The following is a 21,477-nucleotide window of genomic DNA, read 5'->3' as shown; positions in this document are numbered from 1 at the left end:
CTTATTGCTAGATTCAAGAACCATTCAGACAAGATCTATAGTTTGGAAGTAAAATCAGCCGGCAGCAGGTTGATACAGTTGAAAGCAAGTCGAGATTACCTTGTCGAATCTTGTGGTTAGTGAAGTTTTGGAGTGCTCCTTTATATTAACAACACTGGATGAATACAAAATGCTGGAGTATCACTCAGAAGCTTATGTAAAACTGTGGTGGGTAATTGTTATGTATCATGTGGCTGTTTAATTAGCCCGTTTTACGGTAGACTACATCCGGATCAAGTCTACACTAATGTTACCAATCAAGACAGTACAGCAGTGACCATCATGCCTCCTAATCCAATGGCGTCAACTTCCACATCTAATTTGATACTGGAGGAGCAATCTATTTCCCACAGTGAAGCAGTTCCTTATAAATTATGATATTGCATATCAAAACTTGAGAGGATTAAGAACTAAGTCTAATGAATTTCTGGAAAACCTTTTAAACTCTCATTACGACATTATTTGTTTAACAGAAACCTGGCTCAACCATAACAACATAAATTCTCACTATTTCACAGACCAGTATATAGTTTTTAGAAATCCTCAACTTACACTGAAAAATAGGGGGGGGGGGGGGGGGTGCTTTCAGCCTTTAACAAAACCAAATTTTTATCAGTGCCACCTGTTTACATTTACGACTTTCCCGGTATTGAAGCTATCTGGATCAAGGTAAAAACATCTCCTGCAACAACTTTTATCATCGGAACTATCTACCTAGCCCCAGACATCTCGCCGAATAAATATCTCGAGTACCTTGAACACTTGGAAGAAAAACTATCTACCACTCAAGAAGATATTTTAATTGTGATTTTAATGTTCCAGGTATTGATTGGCTCACTCGGCACTCTTCAAACATTACTCATTCACATGTCAAATCCAAAGCCAATTACCTTCTCAATTTTGTATCTACATTGGGTCTGACCCAATATAATCACACCCAACCTTGCAAAAGTCTCGATTTATGCTTAACAAATCTATCTCAGTGTACAGTAACGCAAGCCTCTGAAATACTTACCAAAGAAGATCTGTATCATCCAGCTCTAAACATTAACATTGAAATTTATTCTAGCTCAAGAAGTGTTAATCCTCCCTACAGAAATTACAAGGACGGTAATTATTTAGGTCTTTATAACTTCGTAAAAAATTATGACTGGTCTCATTTCTATGAATCAACCAATGTTAATCATCAGGTGGATGTTTTAACAAATTGTATAACTGACAATATGAACACATTTATACCACTAATTTCTAAAAAATTACCCAAATATCCATTATGGTTTTTTAATGACTTAATTCAAGCATTAAAATAAAAAAAAAAATTTTCACAAACTTTATAAATGATCTAACAATCCTTATTATTATTTACAGTTTTCACATTTTCACAAAATGGCAAAATCTTACATAAAACGTGATAAAATTAATTAGATCCGCTCTACTAATAACAACTTCAACAATAAAAATAAATAATGGAAGTATGTTAAATTAATGAAAGATGGTTACTATGAACAATGTTCTTTAAAAATCAATGATGATATTTGTGATGATCCAACTGTTTTATCTAATGTTTTTGCACAATATTTTTCCAGTGTCTACAAGACTTCAACCAATAATGTGACGTCTTCAAACATGTCCTCGGATTCTGTTCCTATGTCCTACATTTCTGAATCCCTTATTCTATGGGGCATCAAGGCTCTCAAGTCATCCAAATCCACCGGCCCAGATGGCATCCCTAATTTTATCTTAAAAGATATTAAAACACCAGTTTGCATTTTCAAATTTTCCCTGACAAATGGAAAATAGCAAAGGTCATTCCGATACACAAACATGGCTCTAAATTGATTGTGTCAAACTATAGACCAATATCTTTACGTAATGGCTTCGCAAAAATATTTGAAAAAATTATACACAAAGTTTTAAATTTTCAACTTCAAAATAAATTATCAGCCAGTCAGCATGGTTTCAGATCTGGAATGTCCTCCACTACTAACCTAATTACTTTTCTTAACCCAATCCATAATGTAGTTACTAACAGAGGACAGGCGGATGCCTGTTATTTTGATCTAGCCGAAGCAATCAATACAGTAAACCATTCGCTACTTTTAAAAAAACTATCAGACTTTGGTTTTCGTACTAAATACTTGAACTGGTTGTCTAGCTATCTCAATAATAGATATTTTTTTGTATCTGTCAACAACCATAAATCCTCTTTACACCATGCTAGTTCTGGAGTACCACAAGGTGCCACTCTCTCACCTCTCCTCTTCAATATATTTATAAATGACATTACCATGGTACTTAATTACTCAACTGATGTACTCTTTGCTGACGATCTGAAAATCTCTAAAATAATATCTACAGTCAATGATTGCGCTCTTCTACAAAGGGGCATTAATGAAATCAATAATTGGTGTCTTCTAAACTTGGTCAATCTTAATGATAATAAAACTAAGGTAATATCCTTTACTAGGAAATATAACCCTATAGTTATAATTACATTCTGAATAATAACCCAATCTCAAAAACATTCATTATAAAAGACCTTGGTGTCTTTCTAGATTCAAAACTATTTTTTCATATAAAAAACCGACTACTTAAACTCCATTTCAAAAAGAACATTTGCTATTATAAAATATATCACTCATTATGCTACCAATTCCGATTCAATTATTTCTCTTTACTTGGCATTAATTCAATCTAAATTAGAATACTGTTCAACTATCTGGAATGACATTGGGTCAACTGATATTGAGAAAATAGAAAATTTACAAAACAAATTGTCTCAACTAATAATTCATAGAGGTTTTCCGCATCCCAATCTAATTCCTCTAGCAGACCGTAGAGCCTATTTGGACTATCTTTTTGTACATAACATTTATAACTATAAAATTAAATGTAGCTATATTCTTGAGAACACCGGATTGAGAATCCCCCAATTCAATTCTCACCTCTTTTCTAGTTTATGTACTATTTATAACAAGAATGATCTTATTTATAGACTCGTTACAAACTATAATAGACACAACACCAAGTCAAATTAATTGTGAACAGAGCTATGTTTTAAAGTATTTAATGTAATTTATATCCTCATACTAATTATAGTTAGTATTTTTTCTCTTTCACGTTTATATTATTGTACTCTATTAAATTTTATGTTTGCTGCTTTCCTTACTACTTTGTACTAATTATTATTTTAAGTATTATATTTGTATTTGTCCATGTGTCACTGTTTGTATGGATGTCTTGTCCTTTGTTTCTTGTTTCTTTATGTATTTGTGTATATTTTGTATACGTCGTGCCCACCACTAAAGTCCCCGGACTGTTGGTGCGCATGTAACAAATTCAAATAAATAAATAAATAAAATGTATCCAAGTGTATCCCTTGATGCGAATGGCATTATGCTGTATGCATTGATCCTAAGGTACATGATTCTTGCTGTTTTAATTTAGTTCATCAAAAGTTTCTGCACATAAAATAAATTATCTTGTAACAATGAATTATGATCTTAAGTTTATTAGAAAAAATGTGAGCCAACCTTTAAGGACTCACCAGTAATGTGTTTTATCTAACCTTGGTAACGAGCAAAATCATGTCCTCATGCTGCAAAAATACTTATAATAAATGTAACTGAGACATGAAATTATTTAAAATAATGCAGAGCGTGATAAATACATGGAAATTGTGTTTTCAAATGCATTTCTGGATGCAAATCACTCGTACTTTCCTTACCTGCTGCTAGAATTTGCTGCTGGAGAGCTACATCGACTATTGAATAATTATATTAGCAGACTAAAATATTAAACTATATAATTAAACAGCTCCGATAAAAATGAAAAAGATTTGAAAAAAATACTAAACCCAGCCTTAGAACCTGATTTGTTGATTAGTAATTTTATTAATATTCTGTAGATCTTGTTAAAATTCACTAAAAAGTTAATATTATAACATTTCCCTTTGTCCCAGTAAACTTTGGTTCGATCCATCCACCACAGATGGCAGCATTGGTTGTTACACATTTCCTTCCCTTGACTTCTGTCACATTCATGAAATTACTCCCAAGAAATGCCATATACAGACTGCTAATATGTTTCACATCATAAAGGAAAATATTTTTTTGTTTACTCAAATTGCAATCATAATTCATTGTTTTATCACAAGTCGTTGTTATGTCCAGTATATTTTCACACACTAAATTAAAACAGCAAGCATCATGTATCACAGGATCAAAATATATAGGATCATGTCATCAGTAGAGACCGGAAAAATTCGCAAATTCATTTCGCGATAGGCTAAAATACAAATAGTTATACCTCAGTGCTGCCTCTGCTATTGGCTCACAACTCACCTGGATGACTCTGGGCCAATGAGAAACACCCAACCATAGCTTTATCGAATCACAGGCTGCTACGCTGGGACGTCTCACAAGACAGCAGCCAATGAGTGGGTGACATTTGACTGAGTGTACGTAGAACTATGGAGTTCATCCTACAGGTCATTGAACCCGTGAATTTTTCCTGTCCCTAGTCATCAGGATCAAGGGATAAATTTGGATATGTGATACAGAACTTTTTTCTGTGGTGTGTTTGTGACGTTACACATAGAGCCGGCAGGGCTGGGCTGAACCGCTGACTTCAAGGTTTTGTCAGATTAGTCTTTAAGGATCACAGCCTCCTTTATTTTCTTAAATGTTCTAAATCTGATTTTTATTGCTTAGGGGTCCTTAAATGTCCTTAAATTTAACTATGTATTCAATAAAACTCCTTCATAAACATGTTATTCAAGTCACATTTAAATTAAAAACACTGTGTGCTGAATGTGTTTTTTAATTAGATAATTTTTTAAACTCTGGCTGCAAAGCAATATTTTCCACAAGCATTTTGTGTGTGTAACAATGCAGTTTAGCTCCTAATGTACTCTTGTGCCAGCTTTTTTTGTCAGTGGTCAAGCAGGGGATGTTCATTAATTTAATTTTCTGATAGTTTGCCTTATGGTGAACTATGAGTAAAAAAAATTCTATTGATATTCATGCATATCTGAAGACAGTGTTATGAGCTTTGCAACACAAGTTCACTGATGTGTTGATTCACCTCAGGAGCTGAGTTTTGTCTACAAGTCCGACACGCCTTCCGAAATCAACCATGATGTTCTATTTCGAGAAGGGTTGACGCCAAATGTAAGTGATTATATTTTTTTCAAGATCCTTTTTTATCTTCTGAGTGTTACAATTACTTTAAGGAGTTTTGTTTGCAATGCTAATTTCAACAAAGGCTATAATTTTCCCCCTGAGGTATTTATTTTCAATATTTTTCCACGGTGCTGTCTCTGTTGTTTTTTATATTATTTGTAGCTATTTTTGTGATACATTATGTTTGATTGTAATTGTTCAGAACAGAAGTAAAACTGATTAACAACGTTTTAAGGGTATTTTCAATTTTTATGTGCATACTTTGTTCTCAGTAAATGTGTAATGTTGCAAGTACTAGGAAGTTCCAGTGTTCATATTTATTCTTACTAGTTCTTGTGTGAGCCAAGTAAAATGTCCTTCAGCTTAGATGGCTGAATGCAAGTTTCTGTTATAGGTATCCAAAGGTCAATTAGCCATTCTGCCTTAGGTGTTTACAATTTGCAGCTTTTTTTTTTCCTCAGTACACAAAATCAATAAAATAAATTACCACTAAGAGTTTCAGAGTGGAGCGTTATAGGTTTATTATTTTTTTACTATAGTATTTACTATTTAAATATTTAAATAGTCTACAACAATTAAAAATCCTGCCGATATTTATTAATTTAATTTAACTAAACTTTGTAAAGTTCAGAATATCAAAGTAAAAATGCTTATTGTGAAGGAATATACAATAATCAATAACGTGTTATGAATACTGCAAGCGTGTTCCAGTTAATTATCTTTGCATTCAACCAATATTTTAAATATTGTGCTGTGGTGCAGCATTATGTGAAGGTTTTGTTAGAGTCCCAATTTCTGATTTCCTCTCAGGTGTGAATATCACATCATTAGACTTACTGTACACAAATTTCTCATGTAATGCAAAAGGTAAAAAATAAAATTAAGTTTTTTCCTATTGATAAACTGATAAGGTATGTATTTTTTGCCAATGTATTTTTTGTGTGTTGTGGTAATGGCTAAGCCGTGGAGGTAGAGATCTCGGTCAGCGCTATAGGGCGAAGGTCATGTGTGACGAGGGACAAATAAGCAGGAAGATACTAAGTGTGTTAGTCCTTTAGTGAAGGCAGCATAGAATCCAGTCCTGAAAATATCCACAAACTAAAATTCCTTGGTGTTGTGTCTGGCTGCTACTAAGACAGAGCAACCATGCAGCCAGACAGTTGTGGGTTGGAGAAAGGTGCCCCCAAAAAGAGAACTCCAGCTTTAGGTTGCAGGCTGCTCATTTACTTTTCGCAATGTCGTCTTAGTACGTTGCTTACAAACAAATTGCCTGTCTGCCTCCTTCCAGAGTCTAGCCCGAAGTGTCTCATGCTATGCTATGCAGTCCAACTTCGTGACTGGCATCGTGACGCTACAGTCACGCGCCACTTCCAGCGCCTCAAAGCTTCCACCGTCATGAGATACATGTAAACTTATACTTTAGTTCGTACAAGAAGCCCAAAGTGCGATTTGCAAAGCAAACTTGTTTTCATCCACGGCTGGCTGACACAACAGTGACGACGATAACGTAAATTTCTACACGTCAAGCCAGCTGCCTACGTCTTGCCTTTCTCTTTAAACAAATCTCATTACAACAGAATTACATCTTAGGGTTGAGTATTAACAATTAGATACATAAATTTGTATTAGGTGAGTAGGGACACTACTTTCAATCATTTAAGTAACTAGCGACCCGCCCCGGCTTCACACGGGTGCAATGCTGATACTAAATATACTACAGAATGTCTTTATATACAACGTTCACAGCTTTTTTGTCGTTAGACAATACAAACATGTTTTCTTTAGAGGTTACTCTTGAAAGAGCGACATATAATTGGATTAGTTGGACATGTGAAAAACACTCAACGCTCAAATCTAAGCCTGCAACGTTGAAAGTTTGACCCTGCGATTTATTAATGGTCATTGCAAAAGATATCTCGTATGGTTCAGCCAGCAATTGAAATGTAAGCGCAAAAAAATGTGTTTATTTACGACATCACATTAGAAACCTCTAAAATTATCAGTGTTTCTCTACTATATTATGCATGTAGGTACTATAATATAAACCTTCCTCTTGAATCACTCTATCTATTAAAAAAAATCGCATCAAAATCCGTTGCGTAGTTTTAAATATCTAAGCATACATAGGGACAGACAGACAGCGGGAAGCGACTTTGTTTTATACTATGTAGTGATAGAACTACCATGTCGGTGGTGCGAGTCCCGGACACGAGACTGGGAGTGTCGGCTGTCAGGGGGACGTGACGTACACCCCTCGCCTGCTGCTGGTGGACCTGAAGGGCAGCCTGGGACACCTGCCGGAGCGCGGGGAGCTGTACGAGGGGCCGGCCGCGCCAGGGCTCGGCGCGGTGCCCTGGCCCCAGGACCGGGTGGAGGTGCGTGCCGCGCCGCGCCGCGAGAAGAACGCCTACCTGCAGGATGTGGACCAGCGGCACGCCATGCAGCTCGATGACCCCAGCACGGGTGCGCCCTCTCTCTCTTGCTCGCTCTTCTCGTGCCTCTGGACACGCGTTCATTGTGTTCCCTATGTTTTGGAAAAAAAAGCAATGAATATGTTATTTTACATTTGTCATGCTAATATTGTACCTTTGTTTTGCCACTTGTGGCCACTTTGGTTTTTAGAAAACACTGAAATTTTCCATTGTGATTTGTGCAGGGTTTCCATATTCTGGAAAAGTAAGGGAATTTGCTTTAAATACCGAGAAAAAAAAAACATGGAAATTCTCCAGTGATATTTATTTAAGGGATAAATGTCATGCCCAGTCTGTGAAAGCATTTTTTTTTCCCCTTCAGATTGTGTTTTACTGCAATTTTCAAACAGACTTAAATTGCATAGCCAAGTGTTCTGTTTGAAATAAAGAAAGTGGATTGAGGAATAGACCAGCTATGGGGATGGTGAAACTGGATATTGTTTATTTCTCTTAGAAAATTACAAAATAGGTAAATGATAAAAAAAAGTCACATTAAATTATAAATTTTGATATAAGTAAGTTAAGGAAAAGTCAGGGAAATTTTATTACAGATCTGTGTAGGCATCCGGTAATAGTTATTATCCGTAACTTGGTTTGGATTAAATTTGTAGTACCTTATGTCTACTAATAGAACCGTGCTCGGTATGGAGTGAGGCATAGCAGTGTTGAGACGCAAGGCTCTCACAACAGAGGATTCCAGTTCAAACCCTGGTGGGACGATCCTGATTTTCATTTTCAAATGGTTGCCCAAAATCATTCCTTACATTGGGCCATGGTTGGATTCCTCAGTCTGTGTCTTAGTGTGTTGCTGTCGACGGGATGAAAGTGCCGGACAGGAGTACGTGACGGAGGCGTGGCACGTGTCGGCAGCGCTGAAGGTGTACCGGCTGGAAGGGGAGGTGGAGGGGTGGACGGACTACCTGCGGCCGCGCCTGCACCCTAGCACGGTGTCCGTGGTGAGCAGCTACGAGCACGGCTCCGCGGAGCGACCCTTCGACATGCACCAGCTGGGCTCCGCGCTGTGGGCCACCGACCAGTTCCGGGACGACTTCGCCGACCGCACCCGGCGCTTCGTGGAGGAGTGCGACAACATGCAGGTAGTGGGCCCTCGCCCGGCGGGGACCAACACTCGTGGGCAGATAAACTACAGTGCTTGGCTCTATCGGTCGTCCCAGCTCAGAAGTAAGCATATCAGCTTATTATGTCATGCATGCAACAAAAAGCAGTCCAACTGAAATGTTCTTTAAATGATTCTTACAATTTTATTAATTTATTTATTACAGTTGTGACATGCACACCCACACCTCATAAAGAGGGTACTAGGGTGTGCACGAGGATATAAAAAAGAAACAAAAACAATGAAAAAAACCATATCACAATAAAAGAGCATAACATGTAAAAAGATACAAACAAAGACAAAATGCAAAGTACAAAATAAACAATAGACACAGACACAATAAACAAATGATTAATGATACGATCATTCTCTACAGGAATAGATGAAATAAACAGATTTAGACCAGTCAAAATCAAAAAGTAAAATTCTCCGGATGTGGATGAAAAATATATTATCTTTATTAAAGCATAATTTTTATTTATAGTTAAACATTTATTTAATGGATAGACTGATTGAACATAACATTAGGGACAGCAGTGGCTTATATATCCAAAATAATATGTTAAACTGTTCAACTGAAAATAATATTATTGTGTGCAATATGAAAACATAAGGTTTGAAAATTTATTTGTATCATTAAGGATTTTACAATAGAAGTGATCATGATTTTTTGAATAATTTTATTTTTATTTTACTCTACTTTAATAAAAGTCTAAGAAGGTTTGCGCATTAATGTTGTGATTTGCTAAACTTGAAATACTGTTTCTATTATGATGTAATGACCTATTGCCAATCAAGGACAAGGTCAAGAATTTCTATAAAGTAAGTGGTCAAAGAACCTGAGAATATGAGGGTGCCATTCATACTGAATAGTAGTGCTGAATTTGAAAGTGGATGCATTCAAACTGGCCAATATATTCTATTGTTGAATATACCACCAACTTAAATTATGAATGTGAACTACAACTTACATTAAACCTAAAAGATTTTGATAATAAAATGTAAATTAGAATATAATATTGTGTTTGCATTTGATGGTAAACATGCCTAGATTGGAAGTACTGTAAGAAGAGTTACATTTTTGGCCCTTTAGTTTGGCTAAGCATGTTTCATGTGCTTTGGCATTTGATGATTGATAATTTGCACAGATAATCTTTGTTTCTGACCAAACTAGAAAGTCCGTAGAGGTATTCAGCAATTGGTAGACCTGTGCAAATATTGAAAAATTTGAAATATCAAAACAATGAATTCATTTCAGTAAACTACCAATAATCCGGCAAGTTCAGGACTTTGGTGATACCAGATTACAAATAGTGCTAGGTCAACAGATGGTATAATCCTTTATTGATAAACACTAAGGTATAGAGCAAACAAATCTGCAAGATAATGTTCGGCTACAAATACTGTTGAGCAGGAACTTAAGGATGAACATTTCAATGCAAACGCAGGCCAAAATTGGAGGTGAGAACTTCCAGATGGGCTATGCCCACCAGACACAGGTAATAAGCCCTAATGACTGCTGAGTTCTGCTGAAAAAACTCGAAGCGCGTCAATCAATTCGAGCAATCCGGAACCGTGCTGAATGCTCCATACGATTTTCAGGCTGTGCAGAGCTGTGAGCTCCTGACTGCCACCAATGTGCATGCTGTTAAAGAGTTTTTCAACCTTAGCTAAACAATTGTGGGTTTTTTAAGCTTAAGTTCACATTGTTGGCTTAAGTCAGTACATTCCTAGCTTTCGGGCCTTTGGATTCAGAACTATCAGAAGTCTACTGTATTTGTATTTAATTCAGTTATATTATTACACTTCTAAATAATAAATATTTATGTATTTTAAGTGTATTAAAGTTGTTGCGCATTACCTCGTGTAACAATTAAAATTTATTTTTAGCCATTGTTTTATACAGACGTGTACAGCCCAGTTTTAATATACGTAGTATTAATGGGTCCAGTATAACGTCTCGTAGCTTATTTCAAAATGACCACAGGGTACATCAGAAATGTGAAATTTCAGACTGGGGAACAATCACTCACTTGGAAAGGTTATTGATGTTTTGGAAACAGAGCAAGAGAACAAAAAAAAGCCTAAAAATTGAAAAGAATACTTTTTTTTTTTTATAATTGTGTTTAAGACTTTGTTACCACTCACCACTCCGGCTAGCTCAAAATTAGGTGATGAGTGAGCATACAGATTAGTAGCAGGTCACGAAGAAACAATCGAAATAATCTAAAACAAAGCAAATAGGAATGAAATACAACCAAATGAAACAAAATCATTGAAACTTAATGTATCAAAGAAAATGAATTGATACAATATAAATGAAATGAAATGTACCAAAATATAATAAAATAAATGAAATGAAGTAAAATTACATGAAAGAGAATCAATAGAAACCAAATTAAAAAAAAACTGAAATGATTTAAATCGAAATAAATTATAGAAATGTATGAATTGTAATGAAATAAAACAAAGAAAAGAACTGAAATGTATGGAAATGTTACCTTACTCTACATATCAAGGTTACAACTTGGGTGGTCTTAACCATTAACGTGGAATACCGTATTGTACAAGTAATTGTTATAAAAAATCTACTATAAAAAGTTTTAGAAGGAAAAAGTTATTTACACTTCTAATGTTCAAATTAAATGTTTGTATTGGAGGTATTGAAATTGTATTTGGTTGCAAGTAATGACTGATGTCAGCACGAGCCTGGTTAGAGGGGAGCTCGCGCGGGTCGCAGGGCTTCCACCTGCTGCTGGACGCTGCGGACGGCTTCAGCGGGCTGGGCGCGGGCCTGCTGGCACACCTGCGCGACGAGTACCCGCGCAAGGACGTGCTGGCCTTCCCCTGCCTGCCGGGCTCGGGCGTGCGGTCGCGCGACGGTGCGCACGCCCTCAACACGGCGCTGTGCGTGCGCGACCTGGCCGAGCACGCCTCCTTGTTCGCCCCGCTGTGCCTGGGGCGCGCCGGCTGGGGCCGGCCCGGCCCGCCGCGCGTCCTCCCGCACGTGCAGTACGACGTGAGTCCCGCCGATCTTAGTCCGTGCTTTCAAGCAACTGAAGCTGTTCAATTTGACTATAATTATCATGCTTGATTGTAGTACATACATATTTCAAAGGGGTTAGTATTCTGAATTATATTCCTTCTAATTTTTTTTGCACATGATTTTAAATATATATTTATAACTAGATAATGCCCGGCATGCGTTGCAATGCCTCAATCAATTTTTTTTTGTAATTTTTTAAACGTATACTAAGCATCTCTCTTTATCTCTCTAATTCTCTATCTCTCTATGTATATCTCTATAACTCTCTCTATCTTTCTATTTATATCTCTATCTCTCTATATATCTTTCTGCATATATATCTCTATATATCTTTCTAGCGGACCCGACAGACATTGTCCTGCCCAAATGTACTTTTTGTGAGATATGGATATGGCGGTAAGTATTTCTACGCTGGACATTTTGTATCTTCTCATTATACATACCCCTCCTCTTGGGCACGCCACTGCCGTTACCAAAAACCTTTCCCATGGTTACGCAGAAGGCAACAACAATGCAAAAGCCTGTTGCCATGGAGGCTAATTATCAACAATGCTTAGTTTTTTTGCTTTTAAAGCGTGTTTTTTTAGTTTTTTCTTTACTCAGAATCGAGATAAAATATCCAATTGTGAATCTAAACCATCCTCGAATACCCGTGAACTAACACAAAAAATTTCATCAAAATCGGTCCAGCCGTCTAGGAGGAGTTCAGTGACATACACACGCACACAAGAAATATATATTTATATAAAGATGTAACCGTGTTTAATTGTTTATAAATGCAGTTTTCTACTAAAAAAGTCATTATTTAATAGTTTTTTTATGGACGAAAGCAAATGTTTATGTAAATCGTAGTATGTAATGAAAGCCTGAAATCATGTGGTATACAGCTTTGGATTAAAAGTTTGGATGTAGCCTTCATGAAACTCTTTATTTTTCTGTACATAGTTCATTTAATAAAAAAAAATTAGGTTTTCCGAAAAACCACTGAAACTTGAATGAACAAGTAAAATGAATACACAAACACACAGAAAGCAAGCCAAAATTAGCTGATGTTAAGGCTAAGATTCTGAGTTTCTCCTGAGCGCACAGAGAAAGAACACATGCGTAGTTCTGAAAATCCTCGAGCAATATAGTGTATGTCCATGAAAATGTTCTAATTTTTTTTTTGTTATTTTAGTTTCGTTGTTATTTGATTGATTATTTTAATTGCTATTTTGATAGTTGCTGATTGGTATGAATAATTTCAGGCAGAGGAAATAGGTGGTGGTGGGGGGTCGAATCACCCTATTTCAGCATCGAGTCGAGTTCGAGTTAAACAAAGAAATTTATCTTCGAGTGGACTCGAGTCGATCTCATAGAAATTTTGTCTTCGAGTCGAACTCATGGAAATTTGTTGAGATGAGTCAAAATTTTTGCAGCACTTGCATCTAGCTGTCTGATCAATTTTTTTCAAAAAATTCCCAAATCTCTTCTCTTGATTTCTGTTCGTCACCTTGTGATGTTCCAGGCCGTACAAACATATCCATTCCACTAATACTAAACCGTTTATGATAAATACGACGCCGGCGACGCAAACATTACTTTCAAGTGTAAACATAAACTTCAACAGCCTCAATTTTCCATTCGGCTATGAAAAACTGGTTGGAGATTTCAATTATTGTTGATATCGATTTGTCAAAGAGGCAACATTCCCTGGCTGTATGATGCATACATAGGCCATTGGCTCGGAGTTAAAATGGCGGCTATCTAGTGTTTAGTAGTAAATATTATTTACTTGCAAAGCTGCCCAAATATTGACGATGTTCGTGGTCTTGTTCATGACTGAATCTAGAGAACATTCTTTAATTCCGTTATAGTTAAATAAAGGTATTTTGTTGCAATTAGAAATATTAAGTGCATATTGAAGGATGGGATGCACTGTTTGGGGTTATACATGATCAAAAATAAATAATCTTCCGACTTCGTTTTCAAGGTTTTCAGTGTTGGATCAAAGGTTTTCCACTAGGTTTGGCAAAATAATAAGTTTTATTTTATTTTAAAGTGCATGGTTTCGGATAAGTACCTTCACGATTGGAAATTTTGCAACATTATGGTCGAGCCAAAAACTAAACTTTGACGAGACTCCAGGACACTATCTTAATCAACTCTGTTTTCTAGTCGAGTTTAGTTTGGCCAGCTCGACTCGACTCGCTCGATTTTTCGAGTCTCGACCCATCACTAGAAATAGGTTATTGATATCTGTTGTGGATCAGGGTGTTTGGACGCGGGTACACGGGGTGCACGGCGTTCACAGGTGGACCTGCCGTACCACACAGGGGCGATCCTGGCGGCCGCGCTGGACACGCTCACCCTGCGGTACCGCCTGCGTGCGGGCCCGCCCTCCTCCCTGGGCGAGATGTGCGCGGAGCTGGGGCGTGCGGGGCGCCGCGCGGCCGCGGCCAGCGTGGGGCTGCCCTTCCCGCTGCGGCCGGACGCCTGCCTGCTGGATGCGCTGGAGGCCTGGGAGGGCCCCCTCTGGACCTGCCTGTCGCCCGGCTGCTCCCTGGACGACGACCGCATCTGGGTGCAGTCCGTGGCGCTGCGCGGCGTAGCGCCCAACCGCCTCAGGAGGTGGGCCCTGGCCCGACGACAACGAGTAGCTGAGAGGGTTTTAGATAACATTGCTTTTTGCTACAGGTCACTTGCAATTTTATTTAAGCTTATTAGGCAAGAATAATTTTCAAAAGGGAACTACAGTGAAGTTATGCTAATCGTAACCCTGTTAATCTGAAAATCTGGCTAATCGTCGTGAGTTTAGGGTGAAAAGTATTTTAGTAAAAACTTCAATTTTTTTGTATTTTAAAAATTATTCTTAATTTCTTGACTTGTTAAGTGTTTTCATGCTTGTTACATGACAGCTAAATGCTTATAAAAATGTTTATTACTACATGCCGTTGTATTTTGGCTACTTTTCTGCCAATCTGAAAATATGGTAATCCAAACAGGTCTGTGCTCCAATTAGTTCGAATTACCGGGACTTCACTATAGTTACTAAAAGGGTTTTGTTACATTTATCTGATACCGTATTTTCTCGCATAATCGTCGCACATTTTATTCTAAAATCAAGTTTGAAAAGTAAGGGTGCGACGATTATGCGGAAAAAATTTTTTTTATTAGGTAAAGTTATTCATGAAAACAAAACCCATTCATGGAAAGTACGTTTATTTAAAAAAAGGTGGAGTATACAAGGGCACGCCAAACAATTTATATTAATAATTCATTAAACAAAAGCCATTCTTCAACTTTAAATAGAAAAAACAAACTCTAACGCGAACGCAAGCCACTTGAATCTGTGACATGAACCAACGCGTAACTATTGCCGTAGTACACATTTACCTCAAAAGAATGCGGGCCATCAAATGTAGTTAACTTGGTAGTTGACAGAGAGTGCGCGTTGCATGCACTCGGCGAGATATCGATATTCGACTACATGCACGCGCTCTATACGGGAAGCAACATAACCAAACACGAATGATTCCAACTAGCGTTGGCTACATGTTCATAAGTGGTACACCGCGGCGACGCAGACGATCAGATGAAGAAAATAACATTTAAAAACTAGGGCTGGGCCGATACCACTTTTCACCGATTCCACCGATGATTCTTATGGGCCGATACTGCCGATACTCGATGCCGATACTAACCAAAGAAATTTTTCTGTTATGAAAGGATATTTTACTTATAAAGTATTTTTTAATTTCATATTATAATGACAGAGTACCATAAAACGGTCAAAACACTTACTAACATGCATCTTACAATAATAATAAAACACACACAAATACTTTTTTTTCAGCCCACATGTTTAAGCATTGCCCCACCTCGTAATATTTTTACATGGCAGAAAGTGCATGTAGCCTTGGTATCTTCATTTGATTAAAAATAGTACCAAAATGAAGATTTAATACTATAGATTGGTCAATAAAATCCTCAAATACCATCAAATCCTTAGTTTTCAAAGGATCCAATTTTCAGGGAAACAGATTCAACAAAAATATTAGAGGAAATAGAGTAAATCAGAAAATTCAACACATAACCTCTGAAGTTTTCTTGGTAAATTTTTTCTTCATAACTATCAAGTTACCATTCCCCAAGATATTGTACTTTTAACATATATAAACAAAATTACCGAATGTATTGATACTGGAAACTTAGTTTTTAAAACAAGGATAAAAATTGAATAACGTACACTAAATGAAAAATATAACTTATGTTCAAAAGACTGTTTCACAAATTAAGTTTCCAGAATCAAAACATATTGTAATTTTATTGATATTATTTACATATACAGGAGAATCTCGTTATAGCGAGCACGGTAATAGCGAGAACACTGCTATAACGAGGTATTTTTGAGGAATTTACGGCGTGATCGCTTGAAGCGCGCTTTTGTTATTTGTCTGCTTTATCTCCACCCCTCTCGCTCGCCACTAGACATCTTGCCGTTGACGCCTGTCACATTCTTCAGCCTTGCAGTCGCCACCTAATTGCGTGGCTTTAAAAATAGAATCCCGTCCTTTCTTTCTTTTATCAAACTTCCATTAGTTATCTGTGCCTGCGACTTCACAGTCACAGCATCACTGGCTGGCTTCAAGGCCAAGGTATGATCGAGTCGAATAAACCAAGCCTTTGAATATACATATACTTGTACGCATTTCTTGTTATTTAGAAAATAGACAACATCTATTTTTTCCCGCCATTAAACATAACAATGTGCACTTTTTTTTTAATATAAATGCTCTTGATTAATTTGTTGCAACATTTTAATTAACGAATAATAACATTGTTTATAACTATGTTAGGCCAAAAAAGTCAGAGCCGTCTATATACTTGTTGCTAATTGATCACGTTTATAATACATAGGGCTGATCGGTTGACCGAATTTTCGGTTCGGTTCGGTCATTTTAGTAAAAACCGAAGCCGAACCGAATTCCCAGAAAAAACCGATGATTCGGTTTTTATTAGGGCATTAAAAACTAACTTCAAGTACATATCTACCAAATAATGTATTTAACATTCATATTGGATAAGAAACGTACCGCTTGCATAATACATCAAAACACATTTAAGACGCATGCTAAGTTTTTCACTATAAAACGTTTAAATCATCTATTCTCTTAATGTTCGCCATTTTAACCATGGGATAGTAAAGTCTAAGCGTTTCTTACAGTTCACTATTTCCTATGTTTAACGTCGGAAGTTTCTGTCGGAATACTACTATTTTCTCTTAAATATATGGTTTTTTCTTATTTAAAGGATATATCACTTCCGTTACTAAAATAATATTTATTTAATTCCGGTTCGTAAGCTAAAACGGTAGAAGTTTCGTAGCATTGCTTAGTTCCGTTCGTATTCTGCAGGGCGCTCACGACGCATGGCGTCACTCAGTTCTATTTTCACATCACAGAATGCGCTATACGTGCGCTAGGATCGATTAGTTGCCTTCCAAGTTCCGTTCCAAATGGCAGTTGGAGAATGAATGTGCATGTCGTCAGACCCTTTAGATGTAGTTTGTTTACTATTCGCGCGTGATTATTGCGGCTTTGCGTCGTTATTAGGGGTGAGCCGATGCCGATTGCCGATTATTAAGATCGGCCGATTTTGGTTATTTTGGTCATTTGCATGATCGGCTTTATGCATGCCGATCCTTTTTGCCGATTACCGCTTTCTGAAGACAAAAAATTTCTACGTAATAAAAAACTGCCGACATATTTTTTGCTTCAGAACTGTTGCTTGACGTTTTAAAGTAACACTTACGTTACTTACGTGTTTTAATCTTTTCTGCAGAAAAAAAAATTAAGTAAAGTTATTCTTAAAAAATAAACATATTCATGAAAAGTACATTTGTTAAAAAATAGTAAACAAAAGCACACCAAATCGTTTAATAAGTCATGCATAGGGGCCTGTTCTTTTCGCGATCGCGATTAAACGACGATAAACGCGAAATCGCCATAACACAGCGTTTTTACACGAGATTTAGTATTAAAACGCAAAATCGGAGTGTTTTTAAGCGAAATTTAAAAACTGGGTAAAATACTGTCTCGTCACTGGTAAACAAACACCGCAACATGGCCGCCACTGAACATTAGTCATAAATGCACTAAAGCAAACAAAAGCTTACACACGCTCACGTTATAATGTTAAACTCAAAAATATACTGTAAAAATACGTAAAACTACGGCGTTTATTTTCCTTTCCGGCATAATGTTTGGATAGATAAGACAAACAGGCGAAGTTTTAAGGCCTACGTACACCGCTCGGGGCACTGACGTCACCTTGGAACAGCGACACCGGATAAATACAAAAGCAAGCAGATGATTGGGCGAACGATGGCGGTGTTTGGAACAGCCTTACGTGAGTGGCCATACCACGTCAGCCGGGGGCGCTGGCATATAGTTGGAACAGCGTCTTAATATCAAGCAGAAAGCATTTTAAATCGCGCCAAAAAGCGGAAAAATGTAAACAAACATTCATTTTCGAATGGTGTGACGATGATGATTAGTTGGTTAACAGTGTGTTATAGATTTTGTTAAAGGGATTAATAGATTTCCAGATTAGTTTATGGGAACAACTAATAATCAGTGTCTAAATCAAAAGTTTGTCATATAAATATATGTAACCTATTTGTTTAGGGTATTCAGTAATGAGTAGTTTCAAGTACAATTATTTAACTTAAGTAATTTGGAGCACATTCATTTTCGAATTGTGTGACGATGATTTTTTAGTTGGTCAACAGTGTGTTATAGACTTTGTTAAAGGGGTTAATAGATTTCCAGATTAGTTTATGGGAACAACTAAAAATCAGTGTCTAAATCAAAAGTTTGTCATATAAATATATGTAACCTATTTGTTTAGGGTATTCAGTAATGAGTAGTTTCAAGTAAAATTATTTAACTTAAGTAATTCGGAGCATATTTTACAACCAACTTAAAAAAGCACTAATCGGTCAAAAAAATCGGCATGATCGGTACCACATTTCTGGCATCGGCATGATCGGCAAATGTGGTGATCGGCTCACCCCTAGTCGTTATAGTCTAGAGTATTTGATTTCTCGTAAAATAAAAATTCTTTTTTGCCACTACGTCTTGGTAATTGGAGGCAACTATGAACATCTGTGACGAAGGAATTAAAAATAATACCGCCCGTGTTCCGCAAAGATGATGATGTTACGCACGTGACGGAAAAAAAATCCTAGTAAATACCGCATACTAAATATGAATACTTTACTTGTGTATTTTGAAAATATGGTCATTATGATTCATTCTGCCTTTAATGCACTGGTAGGTTAAGACGTTTTCTTGGTTAAGACGTTTGTTTATGTTGGCTTGTCCATTAACTCCCGGCATAGAGGCTACAGTAGGAAGTTTTTATTTGTATATTGATTTTAATCACATTATTGCTATTGAATTTTATTCCAGTACATTTCATAAATTCAAGCTGGCAACAAGGTTAATGTAATACTAATTATTAATGTTCTAAACTGTTTTGTTCTGTTCCTTTTTACACATATGGTTGTTTCAGTAGCATATAAACTTATTTATAAATACAAATAGTAGTTGAAAATAACTTTTATATTGCTGAGAAAGTGACTCCCCTAAGAAATTAAACTTTTGCAAGATATTGCAAGTAATCAAATACTATAGTGGAATTTTTTTTGGTATGACAGCTCAAAGAAAAATTTTGAAGTAGTGACCGAACCGAACCGAAAACCGACATTTTTAACAAAAAACCGAGCCGAGCCGAACCGAACTGAAAATGTGGGAACCGATCAGCCCTAATAATACACAAATATTTATAAACTTGTTTGGAATTATTTCAGTTGTGACACATTTACAAACACGTCACGTTATTTATTTTACTATCTGACAAATAGTAGGCTCTAGAGCTGTAGCAAACCGTATGTATTTGGTACTGAGTAACGGGTGCGACATCTAGTAACGAGTAACGAAACGTTACACACGGCTGGATTTCATTACGTTACAAAGGACAATGTTTGTTTATTAAGTAAAGTATAATTTGGAAATTCGTCGTCCAAGTTTTTTTTACTGTTTATAAGAAAGTATTTTTTACAAATTAGAAATATGTATGTTTTTGTTTTTTATTATCGCGTATTTTCACGTTTTTTTTGGTTGTTATCTTAAAAGAGATAATATTAAAAAGCCGCTCTAATGAGATTTAATTGTTTCTTGGTTAACAAAAACTATTAATTATCAAATATTAATTGTTTATATTCTATTTATTATTATTTACGCGATGTCATACTGTACGCGTACACAATACGACTGGATTCGTTGCTGCAACATAACATAGCATGTTATGCGGTATCAGAAGTAACGAGTACTAATTGTTATAGTAACGAATACATACGGGTACACATTTTTTTGTTACTTTTACACCTCTAGTAGGCACTACCGTATTTATTTCCGAATCTCTAGGACAGTTTTCTTGTAACTTTTGTTTCGGTCAGTTGTTGGGGTATCTGTCTGGGAAAGGGGTGGTGATGGTTTGAGTTTAATCCCAAATTTATTTTCTAAAAAAGTTGACAGGTTTCTTTAAATAAAAAAAAATATACAGTAGAACCCTGTTATAACGAATCTGAAGGGAGTAGTTTATATGTTCACTATAGAGGGGAAACTTTATATCTGGGAAAACTTTTATATTGGTAATAATTACTCAAAAGCAAAATCTCAACTACACATAGGCCTAAGCCAAGAAAAGAACGAATGAAACTACTCAAAGCAACAGTTTTATGAGCAAACGCAGATATTATTTTTAATAAACTACACATGTACAAACTTTCTATTACCTAATGGTTCTTGTGGACATCGGCGTATTATCCTTTTTTCAGGCATTTAATACTCTGTGACGTTTTCGCAGCTTGAGAAAGAAGATTGTTCAGCTTGTTTAACATTGTACTTAATGTGGATGTTGCGATTCCCAGTTTCTTTGCTATTAACACGTGCGGGACAGTGGGGTTGGAGTCTACCTTTTCAATAATGTCCAGTTTATCTCGCACAGATAATGCCTTACGTTTTTTACCACGTTTTTCACCCATTTTATGTACGTATTTTTTTATGAAGCACATTTGCAGCTTAATAACACGAAATTCTTTTTACTGTCAAAAGTAAATAAACGAAAAATAACGAGTCTGACGCATCAAAGATCACTACGTATCATTTAGTATCGCAGTTTCTAAAGCTGGAACGAAATTTTCTCACTTTCTATGGAGTCCACAGAGTTCTATCTAGTGGTAGTCTTATGAACTATGCTCGATCAAAATGTCGGAAACGTGAACGATAAAAATGAGACGTAAAAATATTGAATTTGCTGCTAGAATGTACCTACGTATTTGTGTGGTGGTAATTTATGATTAATTTTGATAACATATTAAATGTACACGCGTTCGCCCATTCTTTAACTATGCAGGGAAAACTATTTTTTATTTTCACGAAACTGATCACCATTTTTGGCTACACGTAGCCTACCGAGGCCACTCGAATACGACTTGTTTATAATATGAACAGTGGACAATCGAGTAGCGTATTGCGGAGAAAAACTTCAATATGATCCAGAATAGACGTTTTG

The 21,477-nt window shown here is 36.5% G+C and overlaps 1 protein-coding gene across 1 annotated transcript in view; it reads left to right on the top strand.

Annotated features, from left to right (window-relative positions):
- The window catches only part of LOC134540132 (protein misato homolog 1), a 138,958-nt gene that overhangs the window by 40,835 nt on the left and 76,646 nt on the right, over positions 1-21,477 (top strand). Inside the window, exons 2-6 of the mRNA XM_063382658.1 lie at positions 5,130-5,210; positions 7,457-7,685; positions 8,564-8,790; positions 11,551-11,829; positions 14,150-14,466. Of these exons, the coding sequence (XP_063238728.1) occupies positions 5,130-5,210; positions 7,457-7,685; positions 8,564-8,790; positions 11,551-11,829; positions 14,150-14,466 (1,133 nt within the window). The remainder of the gene's footprint in view (positions 1-5,129; positions 5,211-7,456; positions 7,686-8,563; positions 8,791-11,550; positions 11,830-14,149; positions 14,467-21,477) is intronic.

Source organism: Bacillus rossius, chromosome 16 (assembly GCF_032445375.1).
Source record: "Bacillus rossius redtenbacheri isolate Brsri chromosome 16, Brsri_v3, whole genome shotgun sequence".
In the NCBI taxonomy this organism is placed as follows: Eukaryota; Metazoa; Arthropoda; class Insecta; order Phasmatodea; family Bacillidae; genus Bacillus; species Bacillus rossius.
This window is presented reverse-complemented; position numbering and strand designations above follow the sequence as displayed.